The sequence below is a fragment of the Neovison vison genome, chromosome 6 (genome assembly GCF_020171115.1).
Source record: "Neovison vison isolate M4711 chromosome 6, ASM_NN_V1, whole genome shotgun sequence".
Classification (NCBI taxonomy): Eukaryota; Metazoa; Chordata; class Mammalia; order Carnivora; family Mustelidae; genus Neogale; species Neogale vison.
In genome coordinates, this window is record NC_058096.1 from 85,799,564 (window position 1) to 85,818,496 (window position 18,933).

Consider the following 18,933-nt stretch of genomic DNA (forward strand, 5'->3'; position numbering starts at 1 on the left):
GGCTGTAAATGGGGGGATGGGGGAAAGGCAGAGAAAGAGACTGAGTAAGGGGTGGAGTTTAGGCAGATCATCCAGTATTTTTGTATTTCTTTGCTTGTAATAAATACAGATACAAAATCCTAAATTCAGGCAAAGGGGGACAAGAAATTGTCAAAAAACTCAAACAAGTGAATGTTAAGAATATAGTTTTTTTTTTTTTTTTAAAGATTTTATTTATTTATTTGACAGGCAGAGATCACAAGTAGGCAGAGAGGCAGGCAAATAGAGAGGTGGAAGGAGGCTCCCTGCTGAGCAGAGAGCCCAATGCGGGGCATCATGACCTGAGCCGAAGGTAGAGGCTTTAACCCACTGAGCCACCCAGGCGCCCCCAGAATATAGTTTTTTAATTTAACAAATGATTACTGTGTCTATCACTATCCTAAATCCTAGGGATTAAACACTTTCGTCCACTGAGGATAGGGTTTAGTCCTTCCTTTTCCAATTTATGGCTATTTTCTAACTAGTGGCTACTTAATTTCTAAGTCACTTTTTACCCATGTATAGTTTTTCTTTAAAACTCTAAAAACTAGGGGTGCCTGGGTGGCTCAGGTGTTAAGCATCTGCCTTCAGCTCAGGTCATGATCCCAGGGTCCTGGGATTGAGCCCCACATTGGGCTCCCTGCTCAGCGGGAAGCCTGCTTCTCCCTCTCCCACTCCCCTTGGTTGTGCTCCCTCTCTCGCTGTGTTTCTCTCTGTCCAATAAATAAAAATCTTTAAAAAAAAAACCTCTACAAAATACTAGTTTAAGTTATGATGATGTAATAACATACTGTATGAAACCTGAATATTTTTTAATTTTTTGAGTAAAATATGCGAGTTTAGCTGACCCAATCTCACTAGAGAAAATTTTAGAAGTTAGTCATACAAAAGATAAGGAATGTAATACTTTGATTTTACTTCATCCAGCCCATCTCCATCCCTTAGGAATGTTAATATTTAGGTAACAGCACAAAAAAACAAAAGAAGATAAAAATGTAAAAGACTATCAGGCACGAGATATTTTGTGGGGTGATGGAATATATTCTAAAATTGGATTGTAGCAATGGTTGCATAACTCTGAAAATTTACTTTAAAAATCACTGAATTGTACACTTTAAATGGGTTTTACGTAAAATAAATTTTATCTCTATAAAGCAATTTTTAAAACATTATATATACACACATAAACATACATAACCTTCCCCTCCCCACAACATGGATTACCTCTGTATTATTATTTAGAGCCTGCTGGGAAGCATTTACACAATCAAATATTTATTAATCACCTATTTATTAAGCACCAGAAATACAAAGATGGACCAGACACAGGAAATCCTTGGCTTTAAGGAAGTAGTATTTATGACAGAGAAATATAATAAGTTAATAATAAAGCCTAACATTTAGTAAACATTTGGTGCCAAACACCATTTATAACACATTACTTGATTTTACTCATCTAATAAATGTAATGTGTTATAACATGCATATACTGCTCTTGACAGTAGAAAATCTGCAGTAAGTAAAAATGAATGTAAGCCTAATCTTGCTCGTGGGGAGTCTGCTTGAGATTCTCTCTCTTCCTCTTTCTTTGTTCCTCCCTCCTACTTGCACGTTTGCTCATTCTCTCTCTCAAATAAATCTTAAAAAAAAAAAAAAAAGCTCATTTTCCCATTCCTTTCCTACTTTTCCCTCCTTTCATTTCCACTTGCTAATCCCTCCAGCAGCAGCCATCAAGGTGCTTATTCATGCGTTTGCCAAGTATCACGTATACTGGCAAAACTGCTTGTGATTAGCAGATAAATTCCAACTTTATTTATGGCATTTCCCATTTATGACAATAAAAAAGTGAAATTTTGAATGCTTAATGTTAAATGCTTACTCAAACTGTGATTTCTCAAGATAGTATTTATTAATAGTAGTAGCTATATGCATTATTAGTGATGGGCAAGTCTTCATAAGTCAAATCAAATTTCTACCTCTAACAAGTAAAAAGCTTACTCAAGATTGAGTAATAGAGAAGTCTGAAAGTAAATTAAATAGGAGGCCAGATTTAACCTTGGCAAGTTACTGAACAATTTAAAGTAATTCTACCAGAAATAGTAATACTTTAAAATGATCCACATCTAAATTATAAGCACTGAAACAATTAGTACGTAAATATAATTTAAAAATCACAAAAAAATGTGAGAAATTATTAACTGTTAACTCCAGCAGCACCTGGGTGGTTCACTCTGTTAAGCGTCTGCCTTTAGCTAAGGTCATGATCTCAGAGTTCTGGGATTGAGCCCTACATTAGGCTCCCTGCTCAGTGGGAATTTGCTTCTCCCTCTCCCTCTGCCCTTCCACCTGCTCATGTGCATGCTCTCTTTCCCTCTCATAAATAAAATTTTAAGGGGGAAAAAAAAAAGTTGTTAACTCCAAGTAATGGGATTACAGTAGAGTTTCACTACCAAGTATTTGAACAACAGAGAAATGTATTAAATTCAGAAATTATATTTACCTCTTTGGAAAAGTTAAAAAATAAATGTAGGAAAAGAAAGAAGTTCAATTTCCAGTTTTTTGTTTGTCTGTCTTGTACAAGATACACACACACACACACACACACACACACTCTATAGTGTCATATCCAAGAAATCTCTGCCCAATCTAATGTCATGAAATTTCTGTCCCATTCTTTCTCCTAAGAGTTTTGTTTTAGGTCTTACACTTAGGTCCTTGATCCATTTTGGGTTAATTTTTAGTATATGGTGTTAAGGGTTCAATTTCATTCTTTTACTTGTGGCTATCAAATTTTCCCAGCCCCATTTTTTGAAGACTGCTCTTTACCACTGAATGGTCTTGGTGCTCTTGTCAAAAATCTTTGAATATACACGCAAGAGTTTATTTCTAGACTCCCTCTTCTAATTCTGTCTGACTTTATGTCAATACCACACTGTTTTGATTACTGTAACCTTCAAGTTAAATTAGGAAGTGTGAGACCTCCAACTTTCTCTTCTTTTTCTGGATTGTTCTGGCTATTATTCAGGGTCCCTTGAGATTCCATATGGACTTTTCCATTAAATCTGTAGATCACTTTAGGCATACTAACATTTAATAATAGGTCTTCCAACTCAGGAACATGGGATGCCTTTCCATTTATTTTTGCTCTCTTTAATTTCTTTTAGCAACATTTTGCAGTTTTCAGTGTGAAAGTCTCTTACCTCATTAGTTAGGTTTTTCCTAAGTATTTTATGCCTTTTGATCCTTTTGTAACTCAATATTTCTCAATTTCCTTCTCAAGTTGTTCCTTATGAGTGAATGCTGATTTTAAATCCTGTAACTCTGCTGAATCATTACTTCTAACATTTTTTTAGGAGGATCATTAGGGTTTTCTACATATAAGTTCAAACTATCTACAGAGAATTTTACTTCCTCCTTTCCAGTCTGGCTAGGACTTTTAGTACCATGCTGAATAGTACTAGTAAAAGTGGACATCCTTCTCTTCTTATTCTTCCAAGGAAAGCTTTCAATCTTTCACCATTGAGTGTCATTTGCTAGGGCTTTTCATATTTGGTCTTTAGTGTATTGAGGAAGTTTCCTTCTATTCTTAGATATGAGTGTTTTTATTATGAAAGGGTACTGAATTTTGTCAAATGCTTTTTTGGGTATTTTTGCCCTTCATTCTGTTAATTTGGTACAGTACATTGATTTTCATATATTGAACCATCCTTTACATTCCAGGATTAAATCCACTTGGTCAGGGTATATAATCCTTTTAAGATGCTGCTGAATTCAGTCTGCTAGTATTCTGAAAACTTCTACAACACCGTTCATCAAGGATATTGTTCTGCAGTTTTCTTGTACTGTCTCTGGCTTTGGCACCAGAGTAATGCTGGCCTCACAGAATAGATGTAAACATATTTCCTCGTCTTCAGTTTTTTGGAAGAGTTTAAGTGGGACTTTAAAAAGGTGTTAATTCTTTAAATATTTGGTAGAATTCACCAGTAAAGCCATCTGGTTCTGAGCTTTTCTCTGTTGGGAGATTTTTGATTACTGATTCAACCTCTTTACTAGTTACAGATCTGTTTAGATTTGGTTTCTTCAGGATCCAGTCTTGGTAGGTTGTGTTTCTAGGAATTTATCTATGTTATCCAATTTGTTGATGTATAAGTCATACATATCCTTTTGCAATATTCTTTTCTACAAAACACATGACAAGTAAAAAACATTTATCTTATACAAGGAAACACTAAAATATGGGTACATTAACTAAATTCCAATGGTTCTCCGTCTGGGGTGACTTTTGTCATTCAGAGAACATCTGCCAATCTGGAGGTAATTTTGGCTTTTACAACTGGGGCGAGGTATGGTACTGGCATCTACTGCCAGAGACAAGGGAAGCTGCTAAAACATTCTACAATGCACAGGATGGTTCTCTAAACAAAAAATTATTTGGTTCAAAGTACCAAAAGTGTTAAGGTGGAGAAACTTGGCTGCATTCTATTGTGAGTTATTCTAATAAGAACCCAAATTAAGTTCAAATACATTTGGAAAAATGTACACAAGAAAAAGTAAACATTCTAAAACACTTAGTAGTAGTAAGATTATATAGGACTGGGTGCCTGGGTGGCTCAGTGGGTTAAGCCGCTGCCTTTGGCTCAGGTCATGATCTCAGGGTCCTGGGTCGAGTCCCACATCGGGCTCTCTGCTCAGCAGGGAGCCTGCTTCCCTCTCTCTCTCTGCCTGCCTCTCCATCTACTTGTGATTTCTCTCTGTCAAATAAATAAATAAAATCTTTAAAAAAAAAAAAAAGATTATATAGGACTACTTTATTTTCCCATTTTTCTAAAAAATTTCTATAATTACCATTCCCCAACCATTTCAAGAGACGAAAAATTACCTTGTTTTAAAAAATTTGATTGAGTCACTACTTCTATTTTTTTTTTTAAGGTTTCATTTATTTATTTGAGAGAGAGTGAAAGTGAGAAAGATCACAGAGGGAGAGGGAGAAGCAGACTTGCCGCTGAGTAGAGAGCCTGATGTGGGGCCTGATTCCAGGACCCCAAGATCATGACCCAAGCCGAAGGAAGACACCCAACAGACTGAGACACCCAAGTGCCCCTTGTCACTAATTCTAATCAGAGCGCACACACACATTTTTTAAAGTTTCATTTAATTCCCTGCCACTGATATGCCAGTCTCTGTAATGAAAATTAAGAAAAGACTGGTATAAAAAACAGACCTGGTCTGTACTCTCAGGGAGCTTCTAGTCTGATGGGAGCAATTAACACTGAGTGACTATGCTAACAAATTATCATCAGTGTTCTTAAGGAAAACAACAAGGGCGGTGGCGTGGAAGGATGGCATCTTTAAGTAAGTAACACTGAAGACTCAAAGGATGAGAGATAACCAAGCCGTGAAGGAAAGGGGACGAAGGTTAAATAAAAAAGGGGGGGGGTGTGGAAAAAGCATTCAGACAGAACAGTACGTGTAATGGGCCTAAAGAGGAAAGAGCTATCGAAATGTTAAAACAATTAAAAGAACATGAGAATATAAGTAAAAGAGATAATAAAGTGACAGAGGTAGGAGAAAAAGGGACCAGAGCTGGCAAGGCCTTGAAGGTCTCAGTAAAGAGTCTGGAAGCTAAGTGTGCTAGGAACCTACTGAAACAGAGAAGAGGCACGATTTCATTTTTTAAAAGAACCATGCTGGGACGCCTGGGTGGCTCAGTTGGTTAAGCAGCTGCCTTCGGCTCAGGTCATGATCCCAGGGTCCTGGGATCGAGTCTCACATCGGGCTCCTTGCTTGGCAGGGAGCCTGCTTCTCCCTTTGCCTCTGCCTGCCTCTTTGTCTGCCTGTGCTCGCTTGCTTTCTCTCCCTCTATTTCTGACAAATAAATAAAATCTTAAAAAAAAAAAAAAAAAAAAAGAACCATGCTAGTTGTTTTATGAACTGGAGAAGAGCAAAAGCAGAAATAAGGCAATCACTATGGAGATGAGATTAATACTGAGGTTATAATGATGTGCCTCAGCTTTTAATAGTGAGTAGAAAGTTAACAGAAAATTAAGAATGGAGTGACATTATCTAAATAATGTCACACTTACAACCTTGTCTAAAAGAAACTTCTCTTTCCAGGGATGCTGCTGCAGAAGCAGGCAAAGGCTGTTCTTTATCAGTGACATCCTCCCTTCCACACCACTGCTGACTGGGTAAGGGGTGTAGGGGAAAGCCTAACTCAGGAAAAGCCAATCCATAAGCAGACCAGCAGTAAAAAAAATCTGTTTCACCTTGGGCAGAACTTTATTGGCTCAGATTCTCTCAGTAACTGAACCCAAAATTACATAAAGACTAATACAGTATCGGGGCGGCGGGGTGGGGGGAATCTAGTACTGGGTTAGTGGCTGGTGGAGCAGTAAAAAAAGGATCCATGAACTCCTACCACCAAGACACTCTTACCTCAAGTATCTTGAATAATGTGAGAATGGTTCTTTAATTTTCCCCACACCCTTATTTGACCTAGTCTGGATAAAGGTGTTCCCTGCACTCTTAAAAGCTTAATTAAAGCTAGTACCCATTAGGTGGGATTTTAATTTTACAGAAAATGATTAAGCTTTCCTAATGGCATATATCTATTGAAATGTAATCCTAGGAGCTCCCACTCTAAAAATCAGGCTTTTACACGAATCTCATGGGAAGAGTTACTGGACAGTAAACATTTAGGATGTCCTTTCCCTTCATGTTTGAGATATATAACTTATTGTAAATTTGAGTTTACGAAAGAAAGATAAAAGATCTACTACAACACTAGCTCACAGTTTGAGTATCTTCACAGGGTCCGTTTAGAGCAGGGATCTGAGAGATCTTGACCTACTAGATGTAGACTCCATGAGAATTTAGTCTGTGTTATTCACTGTTCTATCCTCACTGCTTACAACCGAAGTTCAGACATAGAAACTGAGTATTCACTGAACATATGAATTCAATAATAGGGAAGGGTAAATGGAGAAGTCAGTAAAACAAAGAGTTAACAAGAGGTCACCTAAGACCTTTAGGTAGTGGAGAGTTGTCACGGTCCCTTTTTATTTCTATTGAGTTTTAAAAAAAAATACAGCTTTATTGAGATATAATTCACACACCATACGATTCACCCATTTAAAGTGTATAATTCAGTGGTTTTTAGTATAAAGTTGCACAAAAATCACCACCATCTAATTACAGATCATTGTCTTCACCATAAAAAGCCTATACCCATGAGCAGTCATTCCCCAAGGCCTACTAATCTACTTTCTGTCTCTAGGAATTTACCTATCCCAGACATTTCACATAATTGAAATTATAGAATATGTCATCTCTTCTGACTGGCTTCTTTCAGGCAGCAAAATATTTTCAAAGTTCATCATGCTGTAGCATGCAGTAGTACTTCATTCCTTTTTATGGCAGAATAGCATTCCATTGTATGTAGAGACCACATTTTATTTATCCATTCATCAGTTGAGGGACAACGGGTTGTCTGGTTTGGCTACTATGCTTAATGCTGCTATAAACATTCAAGTATAAATTTCTGTGTGAACACTTATTTTTAATTCTCTTGGGTTTATACCTAGCGGTGGAATTGCTGGGTCACGTGTTCTAACTTTGAGGAACTGCTGAACTATATTCCAAGGTGGAATGCACCATTTTACATTCCCATCAGCCATGTAGGAGGGTTGCACTTTCTCTACATCCTTACCAACACTTGTTACTATCTTTTTGTTTACTTATGTTTGTTTCCATACTTACTAAAGAACCTATCCTAGTAGGCTAAAGTGGTATCTCATTACGGTTTTGATACGCATTTCCCTAATGACTAATAATGTTGATCATATTTTTTATTTGTTTATTGGTCGTTATTAAGCTTTTTCATCACTTGAGGATAAAGGAGAAGCTGGAGAAGAAAAGGAAACTGGGGAAAACGATTCAAGACATTAACAGAAAAAATGCGAACATTCTGATATAAGAGCCAAAACATACTGGGTTTCACAGTTACTGAAGAACCAAGAATAATGGAACAATGATTTGAAAATATTAATACTACATTTTGCTTGCTTTTCTGAATGAGCAAGCAGCTGAAAGTGACCACAGAGGATAAGGGTAAAGAGATAGGATGGGTGGCAAACAGGACAGGGTCACTTAATACAAGCAAATAGACACTACTTGTAGAGCTATCAAGATACAACTACCATTAACTAAACAAATTTATGTTTAGGAATCACAAAGACATGCTATAAAAACTAAAACAAATATTAAGAGTAGATACTGAGCAACTTAAGTTTCCACAGAAGAACAGGAAACTGATTTGCTTTCTAATATGAAAAAATATGTCTACCACACCAAATTATGAAACCCCACATTATCTTGGGATTCTGACTTTTGTTCATAAAAATGTAATAGATTCCCAGGTTTTTCAGAACACATTATTAAAAACGTAATTTATGTTGGGTTTAATGTAAATTAAAATTAGGGTAAAAGTGACAGCTAATAAAATTTTGGTCTAATAGTAAGCAAACGGTAATAGAAAAACCTCGGGTTTTAAGTAAAGCCAGCATGTCTGTGACCTTAACTCATTTTTCATCACAGGTACTCAACAGTGTGAATCAAAACTACTTCGGTTAAATTTACAATCTTGTGGAAAAACAGTTACAAACTACATAAAATATCTACTAACCTACTTACAACCAGGATTAGAGAAATGAAGTCAGAAACTAGTAATTTTGCCACAATTTGGTTGAAGCACATACAAGAAAGGCTTTTATTTGAGTGCTAATGGACGGAAAAGGAAGCCTTCCCCAATTCATGTGATGTGATTTGAATTATGGTACACAGCGGTACAAAAGGAACTGCAAACAAAATGTTATTCTGACAGGGAACACACGGGGTTATTTGGATATAATAAATGATGAAGCAAGCTGGAAAAAATAAAAAGACCCTCCATTCACTCTGTATATACCATATGCCAGACATTATTAAGCATTTAAACGGTTTAGAGAGATTTAAAAAATAAAAATAAAAAATAAATGGTTTAGTGAGATTACCTGCCATAACTATTAAATGGAGGAACCAGGACTCAAATCCAGGTGTAACTGACTCAATAGTCCACTTTTTTCCACATGTGATACTATAAATCCTTTTAAGGGCTTTTATTAATTAAAAGTGAAGGTCACCTCTTATAGAAGCAACAATAATAAACAAAGACAGAGGTTCTCAAAGTGCGATAAATAGGTCCCTGTGGGGATGCTGAAACCTTTTCAGAGGGTCCACAGATCAAAACTATTTTCATGTTACTATTACTATTTATTATAATGCTAATATCTGTATAGCAATGCAATGCAGTGGGTAAAACTACTGGTGCTTCAGTATGAATTAAGGCAATGCCATCATGCTGTATGAGTAATTACTGTATTTCAGTTTAAAAAAAAAAAAAGGCAACAAAAAAAGGCTGGTTCACTTAATGTCCTTGATGAAACAGTAAAAAATTACCTTTATTAAAAACCTGCCTTTTCTAAAATTTTGTGATAAAATGGGGATTACATATAAACTACTTCTGCAGCATACCCACTTCTGCAGTATGATGACTGTCTCAAGAAAAGTTTTTTATGACTGAGTTGCAAATTGAACTACCATTTTCTCATGGAACACCATTTTTACTTGAAAGAACGACTGACAGACAAATTATGGCTATTCAGACAGTGTCTGGCAGATGTTTTCACAAAAATGAGCAAAGTGAGCTTATGGCTTCAAGGAAAAAAACTTATAGTGTTTCTTGCTAATGATAAAATTAAAGCTTTCAAGTGAAAATAAGAATTCTGGAAAACCTGTATCTACCACTGTGAGCTTCACCAATTTCCAACATTTAACATTTTTCTGATGAACTGTTTGGGGACACTAATTGACAATAATTGTGAATTTTCACTGTACAATAAAATGTGTCAGCATTTGGAAGATTTGCATAACTCCGCGAACTACTATTTTCCAAATGACCAATACATGCTGTCACAAAATCAGGCCATGATAAAAGATTCCAAGCGTAAGACAGACCTATAAATTTTAACATAACAGAGTATGAAAGGCTCACTGATATGGCTTAACATTCCATATTACAACTAAACTTGAGAAACTACTATTTTGTGAAGTTATAATACAGTATCAAACAAAAATTTCCATAATTATCTGAAAAGGCTCTAACCTTTTACTCTAACCCTAAATACCCTCCCTTTCCAACTGCCTATGTGAAGTTGGGTATTTTTCATATATTTCAACCAAAACAGCATTATCACAAAAGATTGAATTCAGAAACAGGTATGACAATCCAACTATCTTTTCTTGGCCAAACATAAAAGAGACCTCAAAAAAATGTTAAACACATTCATTCTTTTCACCTAAGTTTTTGAAAAAAAAAGTCTCACCAAAGTTTTAGGTTATTTTTCATTACAAATTTATGTACATATAAAATAGCTTCATTATTTTTTATGAGTTAATATTTCTTAAATCATTAGCTTTAATTTCTGAAATGGTGTTTTCTTTTGAAATGATAAATACTGACAGAAACCTACAAACAAAGCTCTTTGAGGGTCCCTAATTTTTAACAAGCATGAACAGGTCTTCAGCCCCCAAAGCTTTGAAAACTTCCAAATTAAGGCCATTAGAAGCAAATATATATTTTTCTTATTTAGTAGGTGCCATATAAACATTGTTCTCACATTAATTATAAAAAAAAAAGGAGTCTCCCCTAACCCTTTTACTAAATCTAAATGGAAAGCCTATAAATGTGTTCTCTAGAGTTTAAAGTCCACAAAAGATACACAATTTCCAAAAATCTCTGGGAGAAAAAGGAAACATTTACTGAATACCTACTATATCCTATGGACTATGCATTTACTATAATCTTTTAACCAACTTTGAGACCTGTGTCAAGGCTGAAAGAAGTTAAGAATAGGTAATATGGTATGGTTTAAATACACAGACTTGACTTTGACACATACCTGAATTAAAATCATTCCCTTAAATGTGATGCTATAAAGTCACTTAATTAGAGATTTTTCTTCTATAAAAGGAATCATTCCTATTATTACACTGAGAGAAATGAGAACACAATTAAAAGCATATACAGTATGTGTTTCAATCATACTTCTCTGTTCCAAACTAAACCAGCAAGTATCAAAATCATCATTCAAGATTAGACTTGACAACAAACTCTCATTTTATCACTACAGTCCTTAAGTAGATAAATGCTGCTCCAGAAAACATTTAAAAATATTTTGAGGACCTGGGTGGCTCAACTGTTAAGCATCTGTTTTCGGCACAGGTCATGATCCAGGGTCCTGAGATGAAGCCCTGCATGGGGCTCCCTGCGCCACAGGAGCCTGTTCTCCCTCTCCCACTCCCCCCGCTTATGTTCTCTCTCTTGCTATGTCTCTCTCTGTCAAAAAATAAATAAATATTTTTAAAACGTGTATTTTTTTTAAAAAAGATTTTATTTACCTACTTGACAGACAGAGATTACAAGTAGGCAGAGGCAGGCAGAGAGGGGAAGGGAAGCAGGCTCCCTGTTGAGCAGAGACCTCAATCTACTGAGCCACTCAGGTGCCCCCCCAAATATGTATTTTTTGAGGACCCACATTAACTATCAGATTAAATAAAGATCAATGCTTTAAAACTACATACACATTTTTTCTAAAGTACATTCATGCCTTTAAAGCTAAATCACTCCTACAAATCTTCCCATCTTGTATATATATTCCTTTGACATACTAGAGACTATGAAAAATGGAGATATTTTGATATCGCAAAGAAAATTATCAATGAAGAAATTCTGAAACTGACTGCCTTATAAAACCAGGAAAGCTGGCAGGGAAGCACAAAAACAATTATTTCATTTCTAACTATACTTCTATCAGATATTTCATATTGTCACATGCTTGGACCATTATATGAAAAATTAGACTGTAGTTATTTTAAGTATAGCAAATATGTTCCAAGATTTGTGATGAGAGAGGTCAGTGTCTAAAAGTTAACAAGACTTAACAGCTTAACAATGCCTTTCACTCCGTATAGTTATAAACTACCAAAGCCATTTAACAACAACAAATTAGCTGATCAATTTATTAAACTCTTACCAACCAAGCAGAATTCAAGCTCACTGCATATTTTATGTTGTGTGGACAATCACAAGTTTCCAGCCATTTAATTTTTGATTATTCTTTTATTTTTAGGGTAAGTTTTTTCCTTAAAGTTGTATTTTAGAGGATCTAATTATCGTCCAACAATTTATGCTCCATTAGAACTTGGATACTCTCAGAACTTCTATAAAAATCACACGGATTTATTGGAAAATCTACAAAAGAAATCCCCCTTCTAGTTTTAAAACAAACTAGATGAGCTATATTTGGTCTATTCTGACAACTATTTTATTTGAAGTTTGATCACTACCCATTTCCTGTGCAGAGTTCAGTGTATCCTGTCTATAGTTACTTTTCTCAAACTAATAATGATGATCCACTACCAAACTGCAAGAAAGATGCCTAGCTTTAAGTATCATCTAAGAATTCCCATAAATTATTTTACATGGATACTGACATAAAGCCTAATTCTTTAATGCTTTTATGTTTCAAAAACTTAGCATGACCACATTTTGGAAAGGTACCTTACTGAAACATAAGAATGAGTATCATTTTGAAAGCTCCGAATCAGTTTCAACTTCTAACACTTAGAAATTGTGACTTTAGAAGGGTCAACAATTCCCTGTGGTCAAACTGCCCTTCAGTAAGTAATTACAGAGCTCTATGTTAAAAACTTGCCCCTTTGATTATAAATTCAATGTAACTTAAATTCTGTATGGACACAGAGAAAAAACAAAGAGCCAATTGCAAACAAGGGAGTAAAAGAATCAATTGCAATGAATCCTATTAAGTCACCCTAAACCCCAAGCAGAAAATCTAAAAGTGATAAAATGCTCAGACAACGGCTAGGCATCCTTCTAACATCAACCTATTAATTTTCACAACACTAATAAAGCAGATGTCAAGTACCTCTATTTTAACGGATTAAAGAATCCTAAGACTGACCTACTCTCTCAAGGTCACCCACAAAGTTAGAGATCAGCAGATTACACTAAACTCTCGGACTCTGTACTCTATTTCAAACCAAACAATGTCAGATCAAACTGAAAAATGGTACGATTACCTCATTCTATGTTGTTCTATATCTGTGCTGCCCAGTAAGAGAGCCAATAGCTTCATGTGGCTATTAAGCAGTCGAAATGTAGCTAGTACAAATTGAGATACACTTTAAATGAAAATACAAACTGGATTTTGAAGACTTACTATGTAAAGAATATAAACTATTCCAATATTTGGGTGCCTGGATGGCTCAGTGGGTTAAGGCCTCTGCTTTCGGCTCAGGTCATGATCCCAGAGTCCTGGGATCAAGCCCCACATAGGGCTCTCTGCTCAGCAGGGAGCCTGCTTTCCTTCCTCTCTCTCTGCCTGCCTCTCTGCCTACTTGTGATCTCTGTCTGTTAAATAAATTTAAAAAAAAAAATTTTTTTTTTTTAAAGATTTTATTTATTTATTTGACAGAGAGAGATTACAAGTAGGCAGAGAGGCAGGCAGAGAGAGAGAGAGAGGAGGAAGCAGGCTCCCTGCAGAGCAGAGAGCCCGATGCGGGACCCGATCCCAGGACCCTGAGATCATGACCTGAGCCGAAGGCAGCGGCTTAACCCACTGAGCCACCCAGGCGCCCCTTAAAAAAAAATTTTAAAAAATCCCAATATTTGTTTACATTGTTGATGTTATACTGGTATCTTGGATGTACTGGATTAAATACAATTCACTAGACAGTGATGGCCCATACTTTTTTTTTTTAAGATTTTATTTATTTATTTATTTGAGAGGAAGAGACAGCAACAGAGAAAACTTGTGGAGAGGAAAGAGAGGAGATGGCTCCCCACTGAGCAGAGCCTGACATGGGCCAGAGCTCCAACCCAGGATCCTGGGATCACGACCTGAGCTGAAGGCAGATGCTTAACCAGGTGCCCCAGGTCCATACTCCTTTACAAAATCTCCCAATGAAACAGATGTCATCATTAAGACCTAAACCAAAAGCAGTATTTTCTTAGAATCTGTTGTGGCAAAACAGAGTAACCATATTTGGAGGGCATGGTTATGGGCACAGTAAGTATTCTGAGGAACACAGACATATATGTAATTAATAAATACAAACAGACCATTCTAGTGTTTTATAAGAATTTTAAAAGAAGTTGCTATTTCATTACAGGTATACGTGACTTTAAGTGAGGAGAAAGTATAACTTCCATTAGAGTCAAGTCATTTCCTTAAGTGAAAAGATCCCTATTCCTTTTGTACACACATGGTTATCAAAGTTATCAGGGATGCCCATAGGCCCTAAAAACGTCTCAAAAAAATCTGGTTAATGTGTATTTATAGTTATTTTTAAAAATCACCTATAATATTGTTTCAACAGAGTCAGCACAATATTATTTTGACTAAAGTAATGAGAAATTCACAGTAAGAGGAAACATCAATTTACAAAACAAAATAAAAACAAATAAAAAGGACCACTATAACAGTCTGGCAATCCCAGAAAAGGTTACACATAAAGTTACCATATGACCCACTAATTCTACTCAGTGGTATATAACCAAAGGACCTGAAAACAAGTCCGCACGAAAATGTGTACACAAATGTTCATAGCAGCATTTAACATAACAGAGTGGAAACAATGCAAATGTCCATCAACTGATGAATGGATAAACAAAATGTGATATATCCATAGGCTGGAATATTATTCAGCGTATTTTTCATCCACAAAAAGGAAGGAGGCATTGTTATATTTTTGTTACATGTGTGAACCTTGAAAGCATTATGCTACCTAAAAGAAGTCAGTCACAAAAGATCATACATTGTATAATTCCATTTATAGGAAATATCCGGAACAGGCAAATTAAGACAGACAAGAGAGTAATGGGCAACAGAGATTACCCATGAGTTAGAATTTCTTTTTGAAATGATAAAGATGTCCTGAGTTGACTGTGCTAATGGTTGCACAATTATGTGAAAACACCAAAAGCCACTTTAAATAGGTGAATTGTACAGTATATGAATTACAGCTCAATGAAGCTGTTTAAAAAAAAAAAAAAAAAAAAAAAAAAGCAGCCAGAAATGTACATGGGGGAAAGGATTAGAAACTGTCAAGCATCTAATAGCTGTTTTTTGGAATTTCATAACCTAGGGTATTTATGTTTTTAAATTTTGTAATTCTTTTCATTCTAAATATTGATATTAGCAATAAAGTTTCATTACATCATTACACAACTAGGTAAATTTAATGAAGAAAATCATAAATTGTACATTTAAAGTAGTAAGGATGGCATGTGAATTACTTCAATAAAAATGTTAAAATTTTTTCACTAAAAAAGGGATCGCAGGATATCTCACATTAACCTTAAAACAATCACAGAACTACAGCCACAGCCCCAGATATTTAACACATCCTCAAACTACAAAACCCGCTAAAAACAACACAAACTACCTTAGAGATTGAATGGCTTCGTGAAAAGCTCAAAAAATAATTACTATCTCAGTTAAGCAAATGCTCAAAGTTTAGAAACAGGTGATGGGAATTTCAAGATTTTAGTATTAAAAAGGACACAGGGACAATATAAAAAATACAACTTGACCACTAATCTTTTATAAGCTAAACTCCTGAATCAGATACAGGATGCAAGCACTAAAAAAAAAAAAAAAAAAGATTTACCTAGACTCTTAAAACTAAAGGGAAGAAGTCTTCTATCAAAATTCTGTGATTTGTGTGTGTATGTTTTACCCACACAGCTCATGTAGCCTAACAACCTCGGGAAAAGCTGTATCGAAGATACTGTGAAGGGTTTTTTTTTTCACCTTTTTAAAATAATAAAACGTGATGGTGCCATTCCATAGCCCACCCCATCCCCCACTACCACCACCAGCAGGTGGAGGGAAAGGATACTGTAGACTAGAGGATGACAGCTTTGTATAACCCTGTGGACTTTATATGTAAGAATGCAGCTGGTGGTCTCTCAGGAGGGGATAAAGAGATTTGTGAGCAAGCTGAAATAAGGGGTATTCTTTGCCTGGAAGAGGGCACACCGTGAGCCACATCTTCAATCAGCTATATCCAGAGTAAAACACAGGCCGCTGGAAGGCACTGTTAGCATCATCAGGATGGCCTCTCACGCCGGGGGTGTTTTTTTCAACGGAGAAGTTGACTCCTGTAGTTTGGATATTGGGGGGAGGCAGGGGTAAAGCGGGAGTCGGGAAGACCAGAAAAAATGCCTTTAAGTGGAGACGACTCGGACCCCGCAGGGGAAGTTCCGAGCCCCACTCGGTCGCCACATACTCGTCCCCCCCACCTCCCACCGCCCTCCTCGCGGCGCCAGACGTCGCGGCCCGGGAAAGAGCCGGAATCGCTGCCGCTGCCGGGGCTGGGGCCGCAGCCCGGCCGGGGCAGCGCGGCACACGCACGCCTCCTCCGCACTCGCCGCGCCCGGCCTCCCCGCCGCGCGGCCCAGCCCCTCATACCCGCGCCGGGCCGGCTCCCCGGGGCAGGCCTAGGCCGCGTCGGCCGTACCCCAGCACCTCGCTCCCGGGCGGAGGTGGACCAGGCCCGACACAAACTTCCCGGCGCGTTCGCAGAGGCGTCACGGACTGGCCGGCCCCCAGCGCCATTCCCCCGCGGCCCGGCGGCGGCACCCGCCCCTACTCCCCACACTCGGGAGTCCCGGCGGAGATCGGCCCAAGGCCCACAGCTCCCACCCCTCCGGCGCCCCCGAGTTTACCTCCAAGTCGCGGCCTTTGTTCTTGAAATTCTTGAGCCGTTGGTTGTCCAGTTTCTCGTTGTCCGCCATGGCCGGGCCGGTGACTCCTTCCCCCGCCCGGGCCCCGCGGGATCCGCCCCAACCACCACGCCGCACCGACACTCCCAGGAACCGGGCCGCCGCCTGAGCTGCAATGCCCGCCGGGCCGCCGCTTCCTTCCTCCTCTCACCTGCCTCCGCCGCGGCCTTCTCCTCCTCTCCCCGCCCGCCCCCCCCCGCCCTAACCCCACCGCGACCGCAGCTCCGGCGAAGACAACTGCGGGGCCGGGCGGCGGCAACGGCGGCGGAATGTGCTGCCGGCTGAGAAGGGGGAGGCAGCCTCGATCTGAGGGCCCCAGAGCCGCGGCCACGCCCATCACCGCAAGCCCAGTTCGCCGATTGGCCAACCAGGCTCCGGTGCGCTCCACCAATCAAAAAGGACGATGGAGAGCGGGGGCGGAAGAGAAAACGGAAAGGGGAAGAGAGCAGCGTTGGGAGGAAGGGCGGGAGGACTGGAAGGCTGGGAGGGGCGCGGCGGGGGCAGGGCGGGGAGCAACCACGTGCCTCCGGAGCTACTGGGAGGAAGCGAAAGAGAATTGGACCACTTGAGGCGAGGCGGGGATGGAGAAGGAGAGAGCCCGGGAGCAAGTTGGTTTGGTCTTGTTGTCCGGCCGCCCCAGATCTGTGTTCCAGGTTTGAAGCGGAGTTAAAGTATTTTTTTTTTTTTCCCCTGCGCGCCTTCTCTTTCAGAGCATTGCTTGCGCGCTCCGTTGACTTTACTGGAAGTAGGAGATGCACGTTGGCTCAGTCCGGTCGGGGCACGCCCTTCCCTCCTCCCCAAGGTCCATTCCCAGGCTGGGGGTCCCCGCCGTTTGAGGGCTGGGCCATAGAGTTTGGACCGTCTGGGGTGACGTGCGTTCGGGAGTCGCGGCGGAAAGCGAGAGGGACAGTGGGTGGAAAAGGGAAAGGACGCAGTAGGCAAATCTGATTCATCCTTTCAGACCACGTCCCCGCAACAGGTAGGACCTTGGGAAACGCGGACGATCCGGTAATGATACCGCCTCTTGGGTATTTCGTTTTAGAAAGTTAAAAGAAGTTACTTGGCCAGAAAGTACTAACTTCTGTAAGGCGGTGACTGTGGCACCTGACATAATAATGTGGTATTGTAACTGTTGAGGAAGAAAAAGAATTCCCAAGGATATACTTTTGTATCAGAATATTATTACTAGACGCAGAAATAACACAAGCTACGAAGGAACGTGTTCAAATATTTCAGAAAAAGGGGGGAAGGAATGGTTTAAAAATATATTTACCAATTAATATCACTTCAAATATGCAGGAAACAAAGTAGGCAGCAAAAAACTCCGGTCGTAAGGAAAGGGGGCCGTGTAGGAGTATTGGGGGCGTTTAAATTTGGCGAGGTATGGGGATATCTTTCGGGAACTTTTACTCCTCGCCCGCCCCTTTCCTCCCACTTCCTTACTGATCTGAATACCTTCAAAAGTATACTTTCAACCGTCTAGCGGAACAGAAGCTGTACCTGTTAATAATTCACACTGAAGGTTAACCTGAATGTAAATTCATTGCAGATCTTAAAATATAAATGAAGTTCATTATAGATCCTATTCTCCAAATAATAATTTAATTGAAGTAACATTGCACACTGGAGCACTGATGTTTTCAAAAAAAGTTTAGGATAAGAAAGTTCAGTTGAAAAGATGGAGTGTGTGTGTGTGTGTGTGTGTGTGTGCGCGCGCGCGCGCGCGTGCGCGCACGCGCCACCATTATGGATTTTTGTTATTAACCGAATTCTATAAAACAAATTACTGGTTGAATTCCCACCCTATGAATATAAGTTATCCTGTCGACATGCATATATAAACGAATATTTTGTACTTCTTGGTATAAATTCCGTGATAGCTTTCATGATGAAGTTTATCAAATTGTCTATCATCCTATGTCTATTTCTCCTAGCTACAACTGATTGGTAATTAAACAAAAACTTGAGTTTCTCTGCAGAATACCCCTAAAGAGAAGGGCGTGATCACA

The 18,933-nt window shown here is 38.7% G+C and overlaps 1 protein-coding gene across 2 annotated transcripts in view; it reads right to left on the reverse strand.

The window, feature by feature from the left end:
* KPNA4 (karyopherin subunit alpha 4) overlaps positions 1 to 17,075 on the reverse strand; it is a 56,783-nt gene extending 39,708 nt beyond the window's left edge. The window contains exons 1-2 of one of the 2 annotated variants that reach the window (XM_044251707.1): positions 16,868 to 17,074; positions 16,179 to 16,300 (exon numbers count right to left, since the gene is read on the reverse strand). In XM_044251707.1, the coding sequence (XP_044107642.1) occupies positions 16,179 to 16,190 (12 nt within the window). In that variant the 5' untranslated portion in view covers positions 16,191 to 16,300; positions 16,868 to 17,074. Of the gene's footprint in view, positions 1 to 16,178; positions 16,301 to 16,867 lie in introns of both variants that reach the window. The other variant, XM_044251706.1, reaches the window with a different exon arrangement.
* Positions 17,076 to 18,933: the final 1,858 nt, after the last annotated feature.